The 22106-nt window shown below is 33.3% G+C and overlaps 1 protein-coding gene across 2 annotated transcripts; it reads left to right on the top strand.

Annotated features, from left to right (window-relative positions):
• The first annotated feature begins 9999 nt into the window (after window positions 1-9999).
• On the top strand, window positions 10000-15454 carry LOC125206039 (3beta,22alpha-dihydroxysteroid 3-dehydrogenase). Of its 2 annotated transcripts, none has more exons than XM_048105316.2 (8): window positions 10000-10518; window positions 11266-11415; window positions 11688-11942; window positions 14447-14533; window positions 14610-14688; window positions 14769-14878; window positions 14977-15116; window positions 15201-15454. In XM_048105316.2, the coding sequence occupies exons 1-8, from the start codon at window positions 10012-10014 to the stop codon at window positions 15304-15306; spliced, it is 1434 nt and encodes a 477-aa protein (XP_047961273.2). In that variant the 5' UTR covers window positions 10000-10011; the 3' UTR covers window positions 15307-15454. The 2 variants fall into 2 exon arrangements, with proteins under 2 accessions (XP_047961273.2, XP_047961283.2); XM_048105326.2 differs by having other exon boundaries at window positions 14772-14878.
• The last annotated feature ends 6652 nt before the right edge of the window (window positions 15455-22106 follow it).

The following is a 22106-nucleotide window of genomic DNA, read 5'->3' on the forward strand; positions in this document are numbered from 1 at the left end:
GTGGACGCGTTGCGCGCCCTCATGATGGGGCCCGTGGGGAAGGGGGCCAAGGGCAACATGATCCGGGACGCAGTCCAATGCTGCTTGGTCAACGCGGACCGCGCCTCTCTCACACCGGCTAAGACGAAGGCCGCGCCCCCACCAACCCCACGGCCGCGCGCAGGAGATGGTCCGGTGCCAGAATGTGTTGAAGAGGAACGAGGAGGCGGCCAAGGCGGCCGGTGGGCCGACGCGGAGATCACGGCCCAGGGCCTTAAAGCGGCCCATGAGGCGGAACTTGCCTTCAATGTTGTCAAAGCCCTGCTTTAAATCGTAAAAAAAAACCCTTTAAATCGTATAAAATTTGGGAAAAATTAAAGTTGGTATGTATCAAGATAGATAAAATAGATTTACATGTTATGATCGAGATTTGAAATCAATAAGTATCTCGATTCATATTAATTGGTTTAAATTTTAGAAGATAGAGTAAAAAAACGAAACATTGTGCGTACGAGGATTCAGATCTTAACTGGCGAGGCGAGGATGGCAACTTTGCAAGGATCCCACCACCGTTTTTATTAAATGAGTGGAGTTGGTGTAAATTAAAGGAACACTTAGAATTACAATGATTCTCCAATTTTTGTAATTTTAAGCAATAGAGTGGAGTTGTATTTATTTATATCGATAGTTTTTGTTAATTTGCAATGTGTATTCTACATATAAGAGAGTCATTTAATCCAAATAATTTTAGAAAATATTTGATAGATAAGAAATTCGGAAGCTCTAACAAAAAGTCGATAAGTTAAATCTATTAGGCGCAAATAGACTTTTGAAACCCCACATACATTTTTCATTTAGTGAGATATTTCTGGCTTCGGACGCATTAAAAGACTAGAAAACAACCAATTTGTATGAATATTGATTGAAACATACTAAAACCAAGCAATATTCACTCATATCAAGTTAAGTCTAATCCCCAAAAACGTGTAAAACTAGTTCAAATTTCGTGATTTGAACTAGTTTGCACTATATCTTTCAAATTTTGAATTTGAAATCGATATTTTTAATAATCTATCAAAATCGAAACTCGTGTGGCAAAATCGAAGATAATGTGATAAACTTAACAACATTGTTTCTGATTACTCGTTTTGTTTGCTACAATAGTGCAAATTTGACTGGATAAGACAATTAAGTAAATAAAAAATTTGTGATTTTAAAGTCAAATTTTGAAAAATGTGAGATCAAAGTTGATTTATTCATCATATCCATAATTACAAATTAAAACAAACTTAATTAACAGTTGAAGCAAGTTTAATTCGATGTATCACTACTCATTAATAAATAATTTTCTATTAGGGTTTGAGTGACGATGATCAAAATTATATTTATCTAATGTCTATAATCATATATGTACGTGAAAAGTAGGGGGACAAGGTTAATGATTAAAGAAATTATGATTAATGTCGATTCAAAATTTCAATAGTACGTAATAGTCTCATTTAATATGATGGGTTTTTTCATGAAGGGAATTATGACTAATGTCGATATAAATGGAACATAGGTGGACTATCTTGTCAATCCAAGAAATTCTTTTGTTTCATTTATGGGTATACAACTTTTACTTCAATTTCATTGTGTCGGTTCCCTCTTCCACCACTTCACTTTATTTTGGAAGATTGAATTCAATTAGTACTAATGTAATGGATGAAAAACTTAATATTTCAAAAGTTGTGCCGTATTAAAATTAAATAGTGTATTTAAATTAAAAAATAATTCAGGGGGAGAGTTATTAGAAATGGGCCACTCACCCCTTAAAAGGCCTCATAAGGGGGAGGGTTATCCACACTTATATAGAGAAGTTAGGATCATCACCAAGTCGATGTGGGACAAAATATTAGAATTTTAACACGCCCCCTCACGTGTGGGCTGGAATGACACATCGGACTTCCATCACGTGGGTAGGCAAGAGAAGAGATAAAGAGATAAACCATCATCGACTTGGGCCCTGCTCTGATACCATATTAGAAATGGGCCACTCACCCCTTAAAAGGCCTCATAAGGGGGAGGGTTATCCACACTTATATAGAGAAGCTAGGATCATCACCAAGTCGATGTGGGACAAGATATTAGAATTTTAACAAGAGTCAAAAGCTTCTAAAATAGTGTGTATAGTACAATAAAGCCCATGTAGAAAATAGTGAAAATTAGAGATTTTATGACCCAATACACTTGCTAAAAAGCCCATTTATCATGGGTTGTTAAATGATTAAATTTAATTTTTACTTTCTAATTTTGTACCTCAATTATTTCAAATTGTACATACTAAAATTATGTGGTAGTCCAACTTTGTATGATATCTGAAAAACTAACTTACATATCATATATGTATATAATTTAATTTATATTTTGTAATCACCCACTTTACCACGTTATGAATTAGGTGGTAGTCAAAATTATTTTGAAAAATATATTTAATCCTTAATTTTTGATATTCCTTTACTGAACCAATTAACCGAAAATCATCATGACTAATATACCTCTAATCAAAAAATGATTATACATTATGATTTAGTTTATTTTAATTATTATATGAAAAGGAATAGTCGGTAGTTCATATATTTCCACTTATGCTAGTCTTTTAGTTTGATGGAGCAAAAATTAAATGTGATTGTGAGATAAAGTTTGTTACACCAAAAACTCTGTTCTAAGTAAAACAAACCAAATTAATCGAATCTTTTCAGTTGTTTGGTCGCATAACTAATTACTTCATTCAACTCCAATTTAATTTACTACTATATCAGTTATAGTGATTTACAAATAAAAATGGTGTGACAACTTTTTTTTTTTTCATTTTGAAATCGGTATGGTAAAAGTACTTGGGATTTGTGAGGATAGTAAAAACAAAATGAAGGTTCGTATTCAAATTAGAATGCCAAGCTTTACATCGCATTAGCTAACACTCCTATTTAGTAAGAATTTAAACAATCAATTTAGGTTTGAATTCCACATAAATTTTCTATCAAAAATTAATAATTAGAATAATTTTAAATGACTATATAAATAATTGGGTGTTAGGTTGATGGAGTCATTAAGGCCTCACTCAATTACTATACTATTTTATATTTCAAATTCTAAATTGGTTAGGAAAAATATGTATTCACAAAAAATACTCGAAACCGAAGATTTCCTAGTTTGGAAAAAGATCATGAAATTCCTTTTTCTTTTCATATGGATTAGCCGATTAGGGGATTGAATCTAGTCATAAGAATAATGTTTGGTATAAATAGCTTACTACTTGGTCTTCGACACCCACAGTCACTGTATATGAATGCTCCGATCAATGCAATGAGATACATCACATATATAGTCATCCATGAAACTAAAGCATGTTTTGAAAAGGATATAGTCGGCATTAAATGTGTTATGGATTGATCTAAAGTACTATTTCAATATCTCCCTCATTGTATAGGGTTTAGGGAATGATATTATGGAAACCTTACAAATAATTAGTTAGGAATAACAGATAATGGAAGCCAGAAAACTATATTAAATTATATTTTTTGGACTGTTATTGACCCATGATGCCGCAGCTTCCCCTTCTCAAAGGCTGAGGTTCATATACATTGTTTATCTGTCATCCGTTGCCTTTGATTGCTGTCACACAACTTTCGCTTTCTAACGACAATGAAGACCTTTTCCATTGTATCTAATTCTACGAGTTTCATAAATTGAATTAATTGTCGGCGTTACGATATAAAGAGAAGAAGTTACCTCATATTTTTGTATTTTCATTTTGTTCTTCTTATTATTATATTATTATTAATAATAATAAATATATTTTTAATAAAGATCTATTATTGATAGTAGTGGTATCACAATTCACACGTACGTGCACATGGGCAGAGGCCCATTCGATAATTCATTGGGAAATGGCATATTGCAGTAAGTAAAACATCATAATCAATTCATTGCAGAAAGAGAGAAAGGGACTCACTTTTTATTTCATTTTATTTTAAATTTTTACATAGAGTGGCATTAGACAATCTAGACTTTGATTTTAGAACTACATCATGTCCTTGCACACATGTGCATAGCCAGTCCTCGTATCTTGTGCTTGATTCCTTTCCCAAGTATGACTTTGACTCTCGATCTCTTCTCTTTTTGCTTGTTCTAGCGAGACACGTTATCTTTCAGGTACTTAAACTCGATACTATTAGATTGCGAACGCAATTCAGAACAAACATTGGCAATTCATTTTGCAATTCCTATCGAATTGGGATATTTTGACCAAATAAAGATATTAACCCTGAGACACATTATTTTTCAGGTGCCTAAGTTGAGTTCGAACATGAAATTTTTAACTGAATGAACAGATTTTTTTTTTTTTGTTATTGTTATCGAATGGAGATATTTTTTAATAAATAAAGATATTTAATGGATTGTGATAAAGATAAATAGGAGTGTGTGGAATGCCAATTTGAAGTGTGATTGATGGCTTAAAAGAATTGGCCCCATCTCATAAATAGGTTGTTGTAGATATATATTGTGGTCCGAAGGCACAGGAGAGAGATGGAAAACGAGTTGCACTAGGGTCTACCCCTGCCATCTATATCTCTAATTCAATCCCTTCCACACAACTTTTTTTCATTTTGGTTAAATTCAGTTCTACATTACATCTCTGCCTACTTTATGTTCCCCTATATTGTTTGAGTTCTACTACTCTATAGTGTCTAATAAGGGAAGCTTGATGGTGGATTAGGAAGGAACGAAAAGTGCAGTGACGGATTCAGAAATTAAAAATAGAGGGGCAGAATAACAATAAGACTCGAGAGTGAGGATGCAATATATACTAGGTGTATTCGTGTAATGCTAGGTGAATTTTCGGTAGTGTTCGCCAAAAAATTGGATTCTATAAAATATTTTAAGAGTTATTTTGGTAATAATACGTAATTAAACCACAGAGCTTTTGGTTTGTTTCCGATAACTTAACTATTAGTCTATTGAATCTTATATAAATATCAAATATGCGTTGAAAATAAATTATACCCACGATTATGATATTTTTCAATTTGACTCTGGGAATATTTAGACTCTTAAGACAGTTTCGTGGGTCGATCGTCCCCTCCCATCCCCTTAAATTTGTCATTGAAATGGCGGATGGAGGGATGCATCATATACAAACAAAGAAGAGTATGATTGCTAACTACCCATTATATTTGGAGAAAGAATAGCAAGTTTTGGTAATCTATTAGCTACATTGCTAACTTCCCATTGGATATAAGAAATATCAAGAACAATAAATTTGTAACCTATTTTGATGTTTTGGTATAACATACCCTAAGGGTCATAAGGACCATTTTAAAATTTTGATGGAAAGTATAACTATTTTCCTCTTATTTTTGTTAAATGTAGAAACAAAACAAAAACAATACAACTTTATGTTAATGGCTTTACACAATAGTGAAGTTCAATTAATATAATCATTACATAACAACATGAGAAAGAGAATAAGATAGTACTTAGTAAATACTTGTGCTCTCCATCATTTGAACAACCTTCAAGATCTCTAGCTATGATAGCCATTGATGTTATTATTTTTCTTCATTCTTCGGTTATATTTTTATATCAAAGTTTTATACTCATTGATAAATAATTGAATTAAATAGATGTACTTTGAAGAGGGGCCGTGGGGAAATAGGGCAGTTTCGTGAAGAAGAATAAAAAAACCGACAAACCGGCAACTAAACAGAATTGTAAGAGTAAAAACAAGAGATACCATTAATGATATCTGAAAATGATAGATACACAAAATTTAATGTACATTTCATTTTTTTTATTCATAATAAACTTTGAAATTAGACTGGATATTAGTTTAAGGGGTAAATGAACCTAGATACACGAATTTTTGTCGAATTTTTATTTCACATATACATTGACTTTAGGCTTCTAATTAAATACACAAGCTTTTAATTGTTATAATTTTCACACGGTCATTAATTGTCTCCAAATTATTGTTGTTGTTGAAGTCTCAAATGTCTACACGGAATTCTGGATTCAGGAAATTGAACTCGTGGGATAGGACATATTAAAGTGAAGAAGCTAGGTCCTCATCGACGTCAAGAGAAAAGGCGGTACGAGACTCCTCATTGACAATGGATGACATGTAAAGATTGGGGTGGAACTGTTACACAGTGAGATCGACGATAACTCCAATAATAAATTTAATAGAATTTTATGCAATTAGAGGTTGGGGTGGGGTTGGTCGACCCCATCTAGATCTGTCAGTGTTTAAATAGCTTAATCTACTGATGTATTAGCCTATATAATTGGACGTTTATGTCACTTCGGCTTAGTTACGATGAAATTAGTTTGTCGTTTTAGCTATTCATGATAAAAGTTTGTGTACAAAATTAGAACCAAATGAGAATTGGTATATTGAATTAAGAACAATTAAATTTCGTTTTAAGTATTGCCACATGCTAATTTCAATCAAAATCGAATCTTGGAGGTGTGAAGGATACTATCATTATTATCAAATCTTGCAAACAAGAGAAAGATTAAACCAAATTATGATAGACATATCAAATCACTTTGCTTCATCAATAATTCTGACGAATTTGTACTCAATTTGTCCCTCTGCAGAGATACAAAATAAACCATCTTTACAAATAAAGAAAGCGTTACTAGATCAAATTTGAATTTAAATTTGGAATTAATTAAGGTGTGAAACAACCAATTAATATACAATTATAAGTCTCAGATTCATTAATTATGGCTTATGAGCTATCGATACCGATCAGATTCAAACTTAACTTTAAGTACATGCCTCTCCAAAAAGCTAGGAAGATGTTATTTTTATTTAATTTTAAAAATTATGTGAAATATTTTCTGGAGTTCAGATGGTCGAACTTAGTTCTAAATTGGTCTTTGGTTATTAAAATAATTATTTTTATTCGTGACGAGAATAAAACTAATTAGAAAAATGACCAAGGTTATATTCATCCATCCCTTTTTATGCCAAAACCATCCTAGTAGATAAATTATTTTTATATTTTGGGATAGTAAAACAAACAAAAATCAATCTTATTTGGCACTACTTTGAACCATTTAAGCAATTTTAATTTACAATAAGTGTTATTGTGGGCTACATTTTCATTTTTTGTAAAAGATATAACTAAGCTGGTATATGGACATTAATGAAATATACCAATCAAATCAAAATTGATAAACTAAACAATTTTTCATTAGTGTCCAAATCCAACTTATACAAGGCTGGCAAAAGATCCAATGCTAGCAATAATTTCATGAACTGGATTAAATATAAATTAATTGTCCCATGAAAAGCATTGTCCCCAATATTAATAAAAATAAAAATAAATAATCATCCAACTGGAAAGTGTTGATTTGTCCAAATCCCAGAATTAGTAATGAGTGGTAATCTGTCTCAAATCAACTACTAATCTTATTAGTTAATTAATCACTAAAGTTTATATCCACTAAAAAACAATTTTGTAGTCTATATTGTGAATTTCAGTGGAAGTAGTTGGATTATCTCATCAGAGATACCATAGAATCAAGAGTATATTTTGAACTCTGTCGATTGGTTTAATTTAATTAATCTATAATTGATGACATAATGTCTGATGGAATAGAATGTTTGTGTGTGTGTAAACCAGAAAGATTCCATATATTTAAATAATTTTTGTCTCTATTTTAATTGGTATAGTCTTGTGTATACAAATTTTGACTCAATTGATATAATTTTGGAGCTTAAAATTCTATATATATATTTGCATCGGATAAAATAATATTAAAATTTACTAAATTATAAATGTATTTATTAATTAAAATTACAATTTTTTTTTACTAGGCACAAAATCTCAGACCACAATCATATGGTAAGTAACAATTAGAATCATATATATTGCTACTTTCTCGCTACTTACCATCTTATTTATTTGAACATTTTGTAACCCAAAATAAAATAAAATTTTAGTACTAAACTATTCATAATTCGGTGCATAGCAAGCAAAGCAGGTGCACTGTATCGATTTTTGCACAAACAAATTCACTTTAGTTATACTAGTACTTTTTTATATAAAAATAAAAGATAAAAAATTAGATTCGGCGAGCAGAAAAAACAAGTCAACAAAGTAAACAAAGTTTAACTTTAATTGTGTTTAAATAAAAATTATATTGATTATAGCGATTGTTGTTATATATAACAGTATATACTCTTTAAATAAAAATAATTGTTCTTATAAATAAAAGTAACACTATATTTCAAGTAAAAATTGGATGACTCTTATGATTAAAAGTGATTAATGTGAAAGTAATTATTTTTCATAATAAAAATTATTTTAAAAAAAAGGGGAAAAGTTGAACTAGGTCAGGTAGGGTCAAACCCGGGCCGGTCCCATTTTTAAACAATAAATTTGATATGATGGAGTCACACTTCACATTAATTAATTACATTACAATGTTTCACCAATTATATAAAAATAAGCAAACTAAATAAAAAATTGCTTTAAATCTCGTCTTAATCATACTGCTTGTAAACATCACGTGATCGAGTGCTTTTGCAATGGATTATAGACTACTTTATTTGGTAAGTGTATTCTTTAATATTCTTGAAATATGGAGTACTTTTATTTATGCAAATTATACTATCCACAACAACTATTGATGTAAATAAAATTAACTCTGGTCTCCATCGTAATAGTGTTGATTTAATTTTTTACATGACCAGTCAATTTGGATTAGTTAGTAGATATTTTATTTTAGATATTTCATGAAGAAATATTTCAAGAAAATTATGGAATTAGAACTTAAGACTTACACGTATCTCTTTACTTTTACATCGCTATCGTTACTAAAATTATTATTTTGTAGTGATATTAATTTCGTCCGCGTCGAAAATAGTAGTAATAGTTTAGTGTCACTTCACATGTCATTATTGTAGTTTAATTTATATAGCATATATATATCACTAAACAAATAGAATAATAATTAATATAATCCCAAAATAGAAAAATATTTTGCATAATTTATAAACTTACGACTAACTTAAGTATGAAATCTGATATCAATAAATACGCATGTAGTGTCCCTTTTTATGATTTTGAAAGGATAAGATTCCTTGTATGAAGAGAATGGCCTAACATGTACTAGTATATGCATAATTTATGGTATATAATTTGCTATAAATTTTTAAATTTTATTCTGATTTTGCATACCAATTTTATAATCTCTCTATAAATTACTGACGTATTAATTTGTTCGTTGACTAAGTTGACGCTGTGTTGACTGTCTGAATAAATTTATTGAAATTTAAATTCATACCAAAAGAGAATGAAATGAAAGATTACAAGAAGTTAAAAATGAGAAACGACTCCAATACCAAATCGTTCCGTTGACTATGCCAAACAGTGTCACGTAACTAAGTAATCAAGCCTATCATCACCTAAATCTTAATTGTCTGCAAAATCATACCAAATCAATCAAACCGATTCTAAAATTGATATCCAAATTACTCCATCCGTCCGTCAAATGTTGTCCAGTTTTACCACTTTGATTCAACCGTGAAAAGTTGTCCACTTTGTTTTTTTTCTATTTTTTGTAAATGGACCATACTTTCTACTAACTCTTTACACCCACGTTTTATTATAAAACCAATACTATCAGTACGAGACCCTCATTCCACTAACTTTTTCAACTCACTTTTCTTCACACGCGCCGAGTCAGACTTGGACAATATTTCGAGTAATTCAATATTCACAATTCTCACATATGGTAACCTCATTAATTGCTCATATCCTATTTTATCACAATATTAAAAAAATAACGATTTGATATTAATTTTTTTTTAAAAACATTAAATTCCGACATTTATTTCGTTCGCATCCCAACCCTCTTTTTCCCTTCTGTTCCTACACACAGTCTTCCCTTTCACAGATATACATATAAATACATATATATCCACCCGTGTGCTCTCATTACTCCCCACCCCCACCCCACCCACCCCCCTCCATCATGCTCCTTTTCTCTCTCCTCCTCTCCCTCTCCCTCCTCCTCCTCCTCCTCCTCCGCTCCTCTGCCCGGCGCCAGGGCCGCCTGCCGCCGGGCAGCCTGGGCCTCCCCTTCATCGGGGAGACCCTCCAGCTCATCTCCGCCTACAAGACGGAGAATCCCGAGCCGTTCATCGACGACCGCGTCGCGAGGTACGGCCCGGTCTTCACCACCCACCTCTTCGGCGAGCCGACCGTGTTCTCGGCCGACCCGGAGACGAACCGGCTCATCCTCCAGAACGAGGGCCGGCTCTTCGAGTCGAGCTACCCGGGCTCGATATCGAACCTCCTCGGCCGCCACTCGCTCCTCCTCATGCGAGGGAGCCTCCACAAGCGGATGCACTCCCTCACCATGAGCTTCGCCAACAACGCCATCATCCGCGATCACCTCCTCCTCGACGTCGACCGCCTCGTGCGCCTCAACATGGAGTCCTGGTCCGACCGCGTCCTCCTCATGGAGGAGGCAAAAAAGGTAATAATACAAATTAATGTTTGAATCAGAAAGTAAATTAAAACTAATATTATATCTGTTGGCCTAGTGGTAAAGTGGTTAATTTAAATTTTTTTAAAAAAAAAACTAAAGGCGGCGCATGTTAGAACTTGTGTGTAGAGAAATAGGCGTATGTTAGCACGCAATCGAGTTTCATGGAGTGGGAGAGTTTTGAGTGCATGCGTGATGATTTCATGTTAGGATGCACTTTTTTGCTTGTTAAAAATATAAATAAAATGAAATTATTTAAAGAATTGGTGACTCGGATTCCGATACGTATTGGTAGGGGAGCGAATGCAGAAAAATTATTGATAGTATTTGAAAATGAATTTTAAGATTTTGTAAAAAAAATTTATGACCTCTTTTTCTGTTGTTGCGATGTGATTGCATCGCAGCAGCAGCATAGAACCAACCACACACACCCGCTCGGATGTGTGTGTTTTTAATAAAAAAAAATCTCTCTTTTTTGTGCTTTTGTTGATGTTGCCTATATTATGACTGATTGAGCTTTAGCAGCACAATGAACCCACACACATGTGCATGAAGTGTGACCCATTGATTCTCTTAGCCTTTTGGCCCATTATCTTTTGTTTTCTCATCATTGTATGGATATGCTAAGGAAGGTTCTATACCCCTATACATGCTTTTTTGTGACATGGGATTTTATTTTATTTTTCTTTTATTTAATATACATGATGATCTAATTTAATTAAATTGATGAATGTGCAGATAACATTTCAGTTAACAGTGAAACAATTGATGAGCTTTGATCCTTGTGAATGGACTGAGAATCTCATGAATGAGTACATGCTAGTAATTGAAGGCTTCTTCACCATCCCTCTCCCCATTTTTTCCACCACATACCGAAGAGCTATTAAAGTAAGAATACCTTTTAAGTATTTCAATTAAATTATGCTACTCCTTATGTGTCCGACAGATGGAGTCTCATTTTGTCGTTGTTATCTAGTTGGCAATAGGAATTTCTTTGACTTTTACTATGAATAATAAGCGGGGACCCACATTAATTACAACAATCTTTTCAACTCATATTGATTAAAATTTGTGCTGAAAAAGTATGTCTATTATTCTTGGACGAGGGAGTAGAAATTTGATAATTTTGTTGACATTTTTGGAATAATGTGTGTTTTTAGGCTAGGGGAAAGGTGGCGGAGGCGTTGAGTTTGGTGGTGAGGGATCGGAGGAGAGAGGTTGAAGTAGGAGAGACAAAGAACGATATGTTGGCGGCACTATTGGATGAGGAAGGCGGAGGCGGCGGGTTTTCCGATGAGGAAATAGTGGATTTTATGCTGGCGTTGTTGGTGGCGGGCTATGAAACCACTTCCACTATTATGACTCTCGCCGTTAAATTCCTTACCGAGCATCCTCTTGCTTTGGCCCAACTCAAGGTAACTCTCTATATTAATTCTAATTTTATTTTTTCGAAAATAATGAATTACTATCTAAGAAATTCAATTTTTTCGTGATTTTTTCATAAAGTGAATAAATCATCATGCATATATAATTAATGTCTTGTGCGTTGAGATCTCTGGTTATAACTGTTATGAGATTTAGTGTTGCAAGAATAAGTATAGTTCATTTCATGGTTACTTTATATTCACATTAAAACACTACTTGTGTAAATCTATGACACATATTCTTCTTATTTATTATTGAAGAATGAAATAATTCTATAAATTTATTAAAAAAATCCTAGAAGTATTAAAAGAGGAGCCAACCATTGTTGGTGGACCCAAGGCTTCAATGGATGATCATCTCCTTATCCAAAATCTCATCCAACAAAATTCTAACAACTCACAAAATCAAGTCACATAAAAAGAAATAAAACCTAACACCTGTCATTATGCTTTTATAAATATTACATAATTCAAATTAATACACTTGAATTCTTAATCAATTAGGTAAAAGATTAAAGTAGGTGTAAATTTTTTCTTGTTTTAGGTGATGTGATCCCACACTAATTAATTATAATTTGCCATGATGATGCCGGCAGTTTGCACGGTGCGGACATGTCGTTTGGTTATAAAAATTACTACAGCTCACTAAGAAACATCCCTAATCATAAGTATGAACTTTTTTTTATTTCTAGAAATAAACCGTAACTTGACTTGGGCTAATATTGATTGAATTGGTAACTTTGAACAAAATTACTTGTTGGGTAGAATTGGGATAATCCTATAAGTGGGAGTGGGACCAAAGTTATCACCAATTTGAGATGAATTGAATCCTACCTCACAATATTTATTTAATAAATTGAAACAATCTCTCTTTTATTCAGGCGAGTATCAGTTAGTCGTGCATCAGTTAATTGGCAGTCGAAAAATTCGATTTTGATTTAGTTATTGGTTAAATCAATAACCGATCGATAATAAATATAGTACTATTAGGTAGCCCAGTGATAGCGTATTTGTTTCACCTACAAGGTTGCATGTTTGACTATGACTATAGATTCTTTTATTCTTTTCACTAATAGAGTTGTGTTATTCTTTTCACTAAGGATTTTGGCTAATCGATTAACTAGTTGAGTTTATTAATCGAACCGATCAAGTAACTCTCATATCTCACACTTATATCTTTTAAATAAGTTGAATTTTTGCCACACTTAATAATCGAAGCATGATTTATCCTACTAAAACACCTGATGTTACTAGAGTGGTCTTGGATTAAATAACAAATCTTATAATATGAGACTTTACCACTAGGAATTTTCCTTCTAATCATGTAAATTCTTTGAAGAAAAGGACAAATCAAGAATAAAAGAAGTTAAATGTTGATATTTATTTACAGACAACCACACGAGTGGCCTAGGATGATGCTACATGCGCCCAACTTGTTCCTGCCACTGGACAAATATATTAAATTTTTGTTCATATAAACATTAACTACAAAATATATAATTAGAAGAAAAATCAGTAGTAAAGAAAAAGTGAGTGAGAAATTTGAGGGTAATGTCAATTTCAATGAAAAGGATAGTTCACTATTCAAAGTCCCCAACTTTCATGTTCACACGTGCGCATGTTGTGTCCTATATCAACCCATAACTATATTTCCCCTTTTTCTATTCCCAAAATCTCCTTGGATCCATTATCCGGATCCAAGTCGATTGAGCCGATCGACACCTGCACTGTATCGACCCTTGCAGTGTTGTAGCTCTAGTCCAACGATTATCTTGTTTCATTGGTTTGACAAATTCTATTTCGTATATCAATCATTACTTAGATTTTTTCTACTTCACGTTATGAATTTTGAGAATAATATTTGTGATAGATCAAATATACAACTATTTTAGAGTTGACTTCACACACGGTGCGATAGTTTCACAAATTCCTTTCGGTTCATGTCCGCCAATTATTGCCTGTGATGATCGATCGCACTGTCTCTATCTTTCGACGTTGACAATGACTTATTTTCCAAAATTCAATCCCATAAATTTCATTTTTCAAACTTTAAATTATGAAGTATGAATAAGGAGGTGCCATAGTGGTATGGTCAAAAAAATAGGCAAAGTTATCAGAGCATATAGTCAAAGTATTGTGTAGACAGACAACGTTATTGGTCGCCACCACAAGACAAACACTCTGCACACCTATTTCTCAGCCTTGTCAGAACTAACACTCCTAGGGATACTTTTGTCATTTCATCTTGTACTATTTTTAACACTTTGTTTCATTATTACTTGGAGTTATATCATAATTTTTATTTTGATAACTTTCCTTTTCTGGACATTGATAAAAATGGACTGTATTTATTTTGGTAACAGGGTGAGTTATAGTGGAGTAACTATTTATATTTATGAAGCTGGACTTATCAAGATTATGTTTAAATGGTGTATTAATTATTTAAAAATATACTTGTTAATTAAATTTATTCTAAAAATAATCTCTCTTGACAGGATGAGCATGAAGAAATCAGGGCGAAAAGGGGAGAAAATGAAGCTCTTCAATGGGAAGATTACAAAGCCATGTGTTTCACTCAATGTGTAAGTTCAATTTTGAATTAAAAGTAGAATTCATTTTCTTTATTGAGTTTTAAGTTTTTGTTTCTTTTTATTTTAGGTGGTGAACGAAACACTAAGAGTAGCTAACATAATTAGTGGTGTGTTTAGACGTGCAATGACCGATGTGACTATCAAAGGTGAGTTTCAAATTGTTTAAATATTAAAGAAATGTGCCAAATATTTTCTCACAATTAATATTTTTTTTAATATAAATTAGAAGGTTATACGATTCCAAAGGGATACAAGGTCTTTGCCTCTTTGCGAGGGGTACACATGGATCATCATCACTTCAAAGATGCTCGGGTTTTTAACCCGTGGAGGTGGCAGGTATATTCACTTCATACGCCTTAATTTACTTATTACACTTACCAATCTCAGAACCCGCTAACGACTAATTATACAACTTGTGATTGAATTTTGTTCAGGATCAAAAAAATGGTTTAGGCACAACTAGTGCGACAAACATGTTCAATCCGTTTGGGGGAGGCCCTAGACGTTGCCCAGGAGCCGAGCTTGCTAGGGTCGAGCTTTCGGTTTTTCTTCATCGATTGGTCACTCAATTTAGGTATATCATCAAGAGCACTATGATTGTGACAAGAATTTTTAAATTTATGTTTATTTGGTGATTAAATTGTTTTATGTTATTTAGTTGGGAGGCAACGGAACAAGACAAGGTAGTTTTCTTTCCAACAACAAGAACTCAAAAGAGGTATCCAATCACTATTCAAAGGCTAAAACGAGGTGTTGGCGAATAAAGAATATTATTGAGTCAATTATAGATATCGATGAAGAGATCTAGGAACAATTACTTTAAATTTGTAGCAAGCCCAATAAACCACAGGTGTAAATTGTTCTATATTTAATTTTCCTAGCAGCAATATATATTATTTAGTTTTCATCTCATACTAATTATACATACTTCTTTCGTCCCATACTCCCTTTAACTAATAACAATATGATTATTGTGGATATAAATTATAAAGGTTTTGTAAGAAAACTTTCAGTTATAATTTTTGGTTGACCAAAAATATGAGAATTTTTTGTGTTGAATCTGATGAGGCATCGAAGTTGAAAGAATTTTTGGATTCGATTGCATCGAGATGGAGTTGTTGGAGGGCCAAATGATGGTTATGCTAATATAGATGATCCTAATGTGTAACACTCCGACTTTTTCTACCTTTATATTTGTTCGTGAAGACGTTATTTGTACAAGTGGAACTTTTTTTTAAGCACATGTTCGTTATACGTTGAGGGACTCTATTTCGACCAATGAGAAAGATGCGAATGAAACCAAAGAATGTGAAATGTGATATCGATGACGGAAAAACGAATTTAGATTTTGGGCCGAAACAAATATTTCTATTAAATGAAGTCATTTTGGAAACCCAAATCTTTTCTTGAGAAAACGTTTGGTAAGAGCCCAAGACATCTATTAATATTTCTTTTGAGCCCAATTTTGTATCTGGATTAAAATATTTAGAAGTGTTAGGATTAAAATAATTGGGCTAAGATTTCTTTTAGTAGGCCGATGAATTAAATTAAATGTGAGTACTATTGGGGCTGCTCTATGATAAATGATGGGCCAAAATAAGAAACCTGAGTGTTGGGCTGAGGGAGATAGGAGGTTTCAGAAGTTTCATAATTTCCTAACTAAGATCGAAGGGTAAGATTTACACTATGTAGGATGCATGATTCGTTGAAATTAAATTATTTTTCTTAAAGCCAAATATATACATATTATTTCCTTTGAAAAAGATTGATTTTTTGCATGCTATTTGAGAAAGGAATGAAAAGACAAGTTGAGGAGTTAAGTGAACAAGACGAGCAATCTTTTTAAATAAGGACTATGTCTTAGTTTATTTTCAAACGATGCAAAATATGTTTGTCATGCCATATTTTTGTGTTGCTATGGGACCTATCTAAAGTGGCTTTTGCCATGTATGTTTAATCGAATTCGGAATGAGTCCTTACTCAAGCTAGTATACACCCCGTAGATCGTGCGCTATCTTTTGAGTTGGCCGGTCTAGTGGCTTGGAATGTAGCCACATTCCCCGTCATATATGTTCAGATATGGTATGGTGATGTTGATGATGGTGGTGTTGATGTACGGAGCGTTGATACGTTTTAGTGACTCAGACCTTTTCAAAGTTTAAAACCCCGAGGTCACTCGTTAATGGCATGATAAATAATTTTTTAAAAATGTATTCGGCATGAGTCCACTGAGTGGATCAAGTACTCTGTCTTGCATATGTTTTAAAAATGTGCAGGTTGAGTGGTGACGACCGCGGTGGGTGTTGAGCATGAAAGTGAAGAAGATAGTAAATAAAAAGTTTTGAATTTATTATGCCTTCATACATAATACTCCCTCCGTCCCACATTTGGAGTCACTTAGGGTGTCCACTATAGTTGGCCGGGCCAAGCCACAAAGTGTGGCCAGGCCACAAAATTGTGGCCGGGCCACCAATGCCCATGTTTCCCACTATAGTGGACATGACCAAGCCACAAAATAATTTATTTTTTTCATTTTGTGTATATATTTTAATTAAAAACGGGTATATTTATAGAATTTGTGTAGGAATGAGGTAAAAAAATGTATATACTTATAGAATTTAAAAAAAAAAAAAACCAAAAAATATGGAGAGCCGCGGCTCGTGGTCAATACAATAGGAGGGCCACGGCTCCCGCCCAAGAGCCGCGGCCGGGGCTGCCCACCCCAGTCACTATAGGGAGCCGCGGCTCGCGGCTCTCCCGTGGCCCGGCCGCGGCTCCCCTATAGTGGACACTCTTATTGTTATGGCTCGGGTTTTAAGGAATACTTGAAGTGTGTAATAAATGAAGTGAGATGGTGGAGTGTGTAATAAATGAAGTGAGATGGTGGAGTTGGTTGGTTGAAGGTGGGTCCCTTTTGACTTTTGATTTTTATTTTGATTTATTTTAATGTAGATAATGACATTTTTATATAATTTTGATGAAGAATGGGCTAAAATTGTATGACCAAATAAGGAAAATTCTAAAAATGACTCTTAAACTGGGACGGACTTTTATGACAAAAAGTGACTCTTAATCTGGGACGGAGGGAGTATTATCTTCTCTTGAATGTTTCCGCTGAACGTTGTTTCATTTATCTTTTGATAACGTTGAATATTGTTTTCTTTCAGTTGTTGAACTACTGAGATTGTAATACTCCGATTAAATAAATGAATTTCCAAGGTTCATCTTGATGAACTCAATTGCTCTCATGATAGTAACGGTCTTTTTTTAAAATTTTTCCAAACAGTTCAAATTTTTCCCTATTTTCATTTCAGTAGCTAGAATTGCAATATCTGAAAAACATATGGCTTCTTTCCACTTTTTATCTTGTTTTCCCATCTTTTGCTCCAAAAAAAAATTTGGAATGAAAACCACCAGTACTAGAAAATTTGCCAAATGTAATACAAATCTAAGAACGTTTCTCCAGTTTTTCCCCTTGTGAGTCATGTCATGATAAAGTTTAACTTTTTTTGACAAATCGATCAGTGCAACATTGTTTATGAAATCATTATCAACCAATTTGGTTTTGGTTGTTTCTAGACAATCTATGACTTCAAATGAAACAATGTCGACAGGTTTTTGAAACCGTAAATATTCACTAACTGGTTTTACACCATGCAAATTTTCAATTTTTATCTTACCGTACTCCACAAGAGCAACGAGTTCTTCGCGGCTCAGCTTCTTCAACTCCTCCGACTCCCTTTCACCATATCTGCAGAAGAAATCCAACTGTTGTTGGATGCTCCTCATTGTAAATTTCTAGTGTAACTTTTAATTTAGCCCTCCTCCTTTATTTATACTCGAAATGTTTCTACAAATTGTTAATTAAGCAAATTTATGGTAAAAACTTGTCCAGTCCAATAGTGAACTTGTCTACAGTCCAATAGATATTTTATAGATAAAGATTCTAAAATTTAAAAAAAAAAATCAAAAATCACACAGTGGCGCCACGACCCTGGTCCCTGCGCCCAGTCCTCGCCGAGAGCTCAGCGCGCCCCTCGCCGACAGTCAGATGGTGTTGCAATGACTTTAAATCCTCAACTCGATTCACAAGCACCGTGCGAATTTCAAGTCTCCAGAACCGTGCAAATTTCAAGTCTCCAGTACCGTGCGAATTTCAAGTCGCAAGCACTGTGCAAATTTCAAGTCTCCAGCACCGTGCGAATTTCAAGTCGCAAGCACCGTGCAAATTTCAAGTCTCCAGCACCGTGCGAATTTCAAGTTGCAAGCACTGTGCAAATTTCAAGTCTCCAGCACCGTGCAAATTTCAAGTTGCAAGCACTGTGCAAATTTCAAGTCTCCAGCACCGTGCGAATTTCAAGTTGCAAGCACCGTGCAAATTTCAAGTCTCCAGCACCGTGCGAATTTCAAGTTGCAAGCACCGTGCAAATTTCAAGTCTCCAGCACCGTGCGAATTTCAAGTTGCAAGCACTGTGCAAATTTCAAGTCTCCAGCACCGTGCGAATTTCAGATGCATTCAATTGCTAGTATATCGACCCCTATAGTGCATCGGCTCTATTATATTCCAACTCCAAGAGCTGAAATAATGACTTTTTGTTATTCATCATTACTTAGATAATTTCGCTTCACATTATGAAATAATTATGAGCATAAAATTTGTGATAAATTGTTTAGAGTTGACCCTGAAACACGTGCGACGATTTCACAAATCAGTTCAATTATTCTTCGCTAGGGCATGTGTTTCCCAAGTTCATTTGTTTAAATAAAAAAGATTAAAAAACTCCTTTTCCTAGTTGTTTAAATCAAAGGGATACACATAGATGATAATCACTTCAAATTAAAGATGCTCAGGTTTTTTAGCCATGCACCCGTGTTAACTACTATTACTAATTACACAACTTAAGATTGAATTTTGGTTATAGGATCTGTATGAACAATTATAGTAAACGATGCTCTATAAAATAAAGGGGCTACCTGTAGTGAAAAATACTACTACTACTACTACTCCACTTCATTCTATATATCAAAACAAATTCTAGCTAGATCCAATGGCGAGGAGCGGAAGGGAGTAGCTGGAGTACTTCTGCTGCCACGGGGTCATGGTGCCGTGCCGGAACCCGATCCAGAGGCGCCGCCACAGCCATTGCAGAAGGAGGTTCTGCTCGACATGCTGGAGCACGGTACCTGTCTTGTCCGAGAATAAGTGATATTGTTGAAAATATTCGTGGAGAAGATTCTACTTTAGTAAATTAGTTTGAGAAGGTTAAATTTATGCATGGTAAGGTTAGGAAGAAGCTGAATGCGATTAATTGGGGCAGATGGGTGGCCCATTTTCTCAATATAGCTATACTGGCTGTGATCCCACATGTGTTTGTTAACGGTAAAACAAGATTTTGGGAAGCAACGAAAAGCGTGGCAGCAATGTTTGTTTCAGAAGCTATGGTGGTTATAGTTGAATATCTGGTTTATAAAAGGAAGAAGTGTTTGCTTGAAATTTGGGATAAGACTTTAGTAAGTATGGAGAGGATGATAAACCCGTTGATCTTGTTTCATTTGAAATTATTGACTGCGTAGAAACAACCAAAACTGAGTTGGTTGATTATGATTTCGTACCAAATGTAGGACTCAATGCTTTGTAAAAAAAAAAAGTAAAAGTTTATGCCGTTTGTTTAATTTGATGCAAAATGAACTAGCAGTTGAACGGTGCTTGCGACTTGAAATTTGCACGGTGCTTGCGACTTGAAATTTGCACGGTACTTGAGACTTGAAATTTGCACGGTGCTTGTGAATCGAGCTGAGGATTTAAAGTCATTGCAACACCATCTGACCATCGGGGGGGGGGGGGGGGGGGGGTACGGGGACGCCCGTTTTGTAAAAATTATAATAAATAGTTAAAGTAGAGAAATGGTAAAGTAAGAGAGGGAATAATGTAGACAATACTCTTCTCTATATTATTCTCTCTCTTGATTTTTGATTTCTCCGTTTTAACTATTTATTATGATTTTTACAAAATGGATGTGCAAAAGTGACTGGAACTCCTAAAGTGAGACAGAGGAGTAACAAATATTTATCGTTATAAATAATTTCAATCAGTATAAAATTATAGTTAATCAAATTTTCAGTTTCTCAATCGAATAATTAATAATTGGATTACACGTTATATTTAAAATAAATAATACATCATATTTGAAATATATTAGTAAAATAAAAAAAATAAAAACTGAAAGAGCATGAAAACAAAAGAAATATACTAAAATAACGGATTATGGAATTGAAATTTACTACTGCAATTAAGTAAAAGGGAAATAGTGTAACATTAGCATCAAACTAGTGTTATCACCCGTGCTATGCACGGGCCAAATGATTTTCAAAAAATAAGAAAATATATTTAAATGAAATTAAATCAATTAAAAAATACTCCATATAGAAAAATGTAAAAATTATTGCAAATGAAGAATAGAAACTATTTAAATTTTGTATTCATAAGATTATAAAGATTTAAAAAACATACTCCTACTTCTACATCCATCAGTTAATCAATCTATTGTAACGAAAGAACATGAGGGGAAAAAATAGAAATAGAATAGGATATACAAACAAAAGATTGAGAAATACCAAAGTAAATAAATAAAATTATTTCAAAAAAGTAAATATAATTCATTATAAATTCGAACAACTAAACAAATGAACCAATTCAAATTTAGGATATGATTTATATGATTATAATTTCTACTAATATTTAGCATACGATTTATACAATTATTCACATCATTATAAATAATAACAAAAAAAATATGTACTTATCTCAAAATACTATAAATGAACCATTTCATACATAGTATCTAATATGAGTGTAGTAATGTTAAATAAAAGAAATAAAAAAATAGTTGAGTAGATGAAATAAAATAAGATATATGAATAAAGGAAAATGTACTACTAAGTTAAAAGAAGCATGATCCTCTCGAACTAATTAAAAAAAGGATTTCCACATCTCACACAATTTAATACGAAGTACATTTTTAATTTGTGAAAAAAAAATCATACAACACTTATTAATCTAAGACTTGAAATACTAAATAGTTCATAAGTTTTTGGGGACAAAAACATACATTTTCATATGTAGAATCAACACTTATAATTAACACAACAACAAAAAAATTCATAAATTTGAAACACTTCTTTATACACTATATTAACAGTAAAATCATTACTGCTACCAATTTATGTTTACAAACTAAAATCTAAAACTTCATATTCAATAGTAACAAAAATATTATGTTAGCCCAACTAAATTATTATGAACTGCAAAAAATAAATATGCAAAAAAAGAACTGCAACTTGTGGCTGTAAAGTCGAAAACTGTAGGAATTCAAACAATTTATAGGCTAGTCATCTATTCTCTGTAAACTCACAAATCATATATGTGAAAAATATTACTAATAGTATAGTAGTATTTTATTATCCCTCCGTCCCAGATAATTCACCCCAATATTCCATTTCGGTCAATCCCACATAATTTGTCCCACTTCACTTTTACCATTTTTGGTAGTGGACCTCATATTCC

This window comes from Salvia hispanica, chromosome 2 (genome assembly GCF_029641045.1).
Source record: "Salvia hispanica isolate PSC_SH4W2 chromosome 2, Shi_PSC_v1, whole genome shotgun sequence".
Classification (NCBI taxonomy): Eukaryota; Viridiplantae; Streptophyta; class Magnoliopsida; order Lamiales; family Lamiaceae; genus Salvia; species Salvia hispanica.

Excerpts from the sequence above, each read along its gene's own strand:
- LOC125206039 (XM_048105316.2), top strand. The coding sequence starts at position 10,012 with ATGCTCCTTTTCTCTCTCCTCCTCTCCCTCTCCCTCCTCCTCCTCCTC. Across the intron at positions 11,943-14,446 it reads TTGCTTTGGCCCAACTCAAG|GATGAGCATGAAGAAATCAG; the intron begins GTAACTCTCTAT and ends CTCTCTTGACAG. Across the intron at positions 15,117-15,200 it reads CGATTGGTCACTCAATTTAG|TTGGGAGGCAACGGAACAAG; the intron begins GTATATCATCAA and ends TATGTTATTTAG.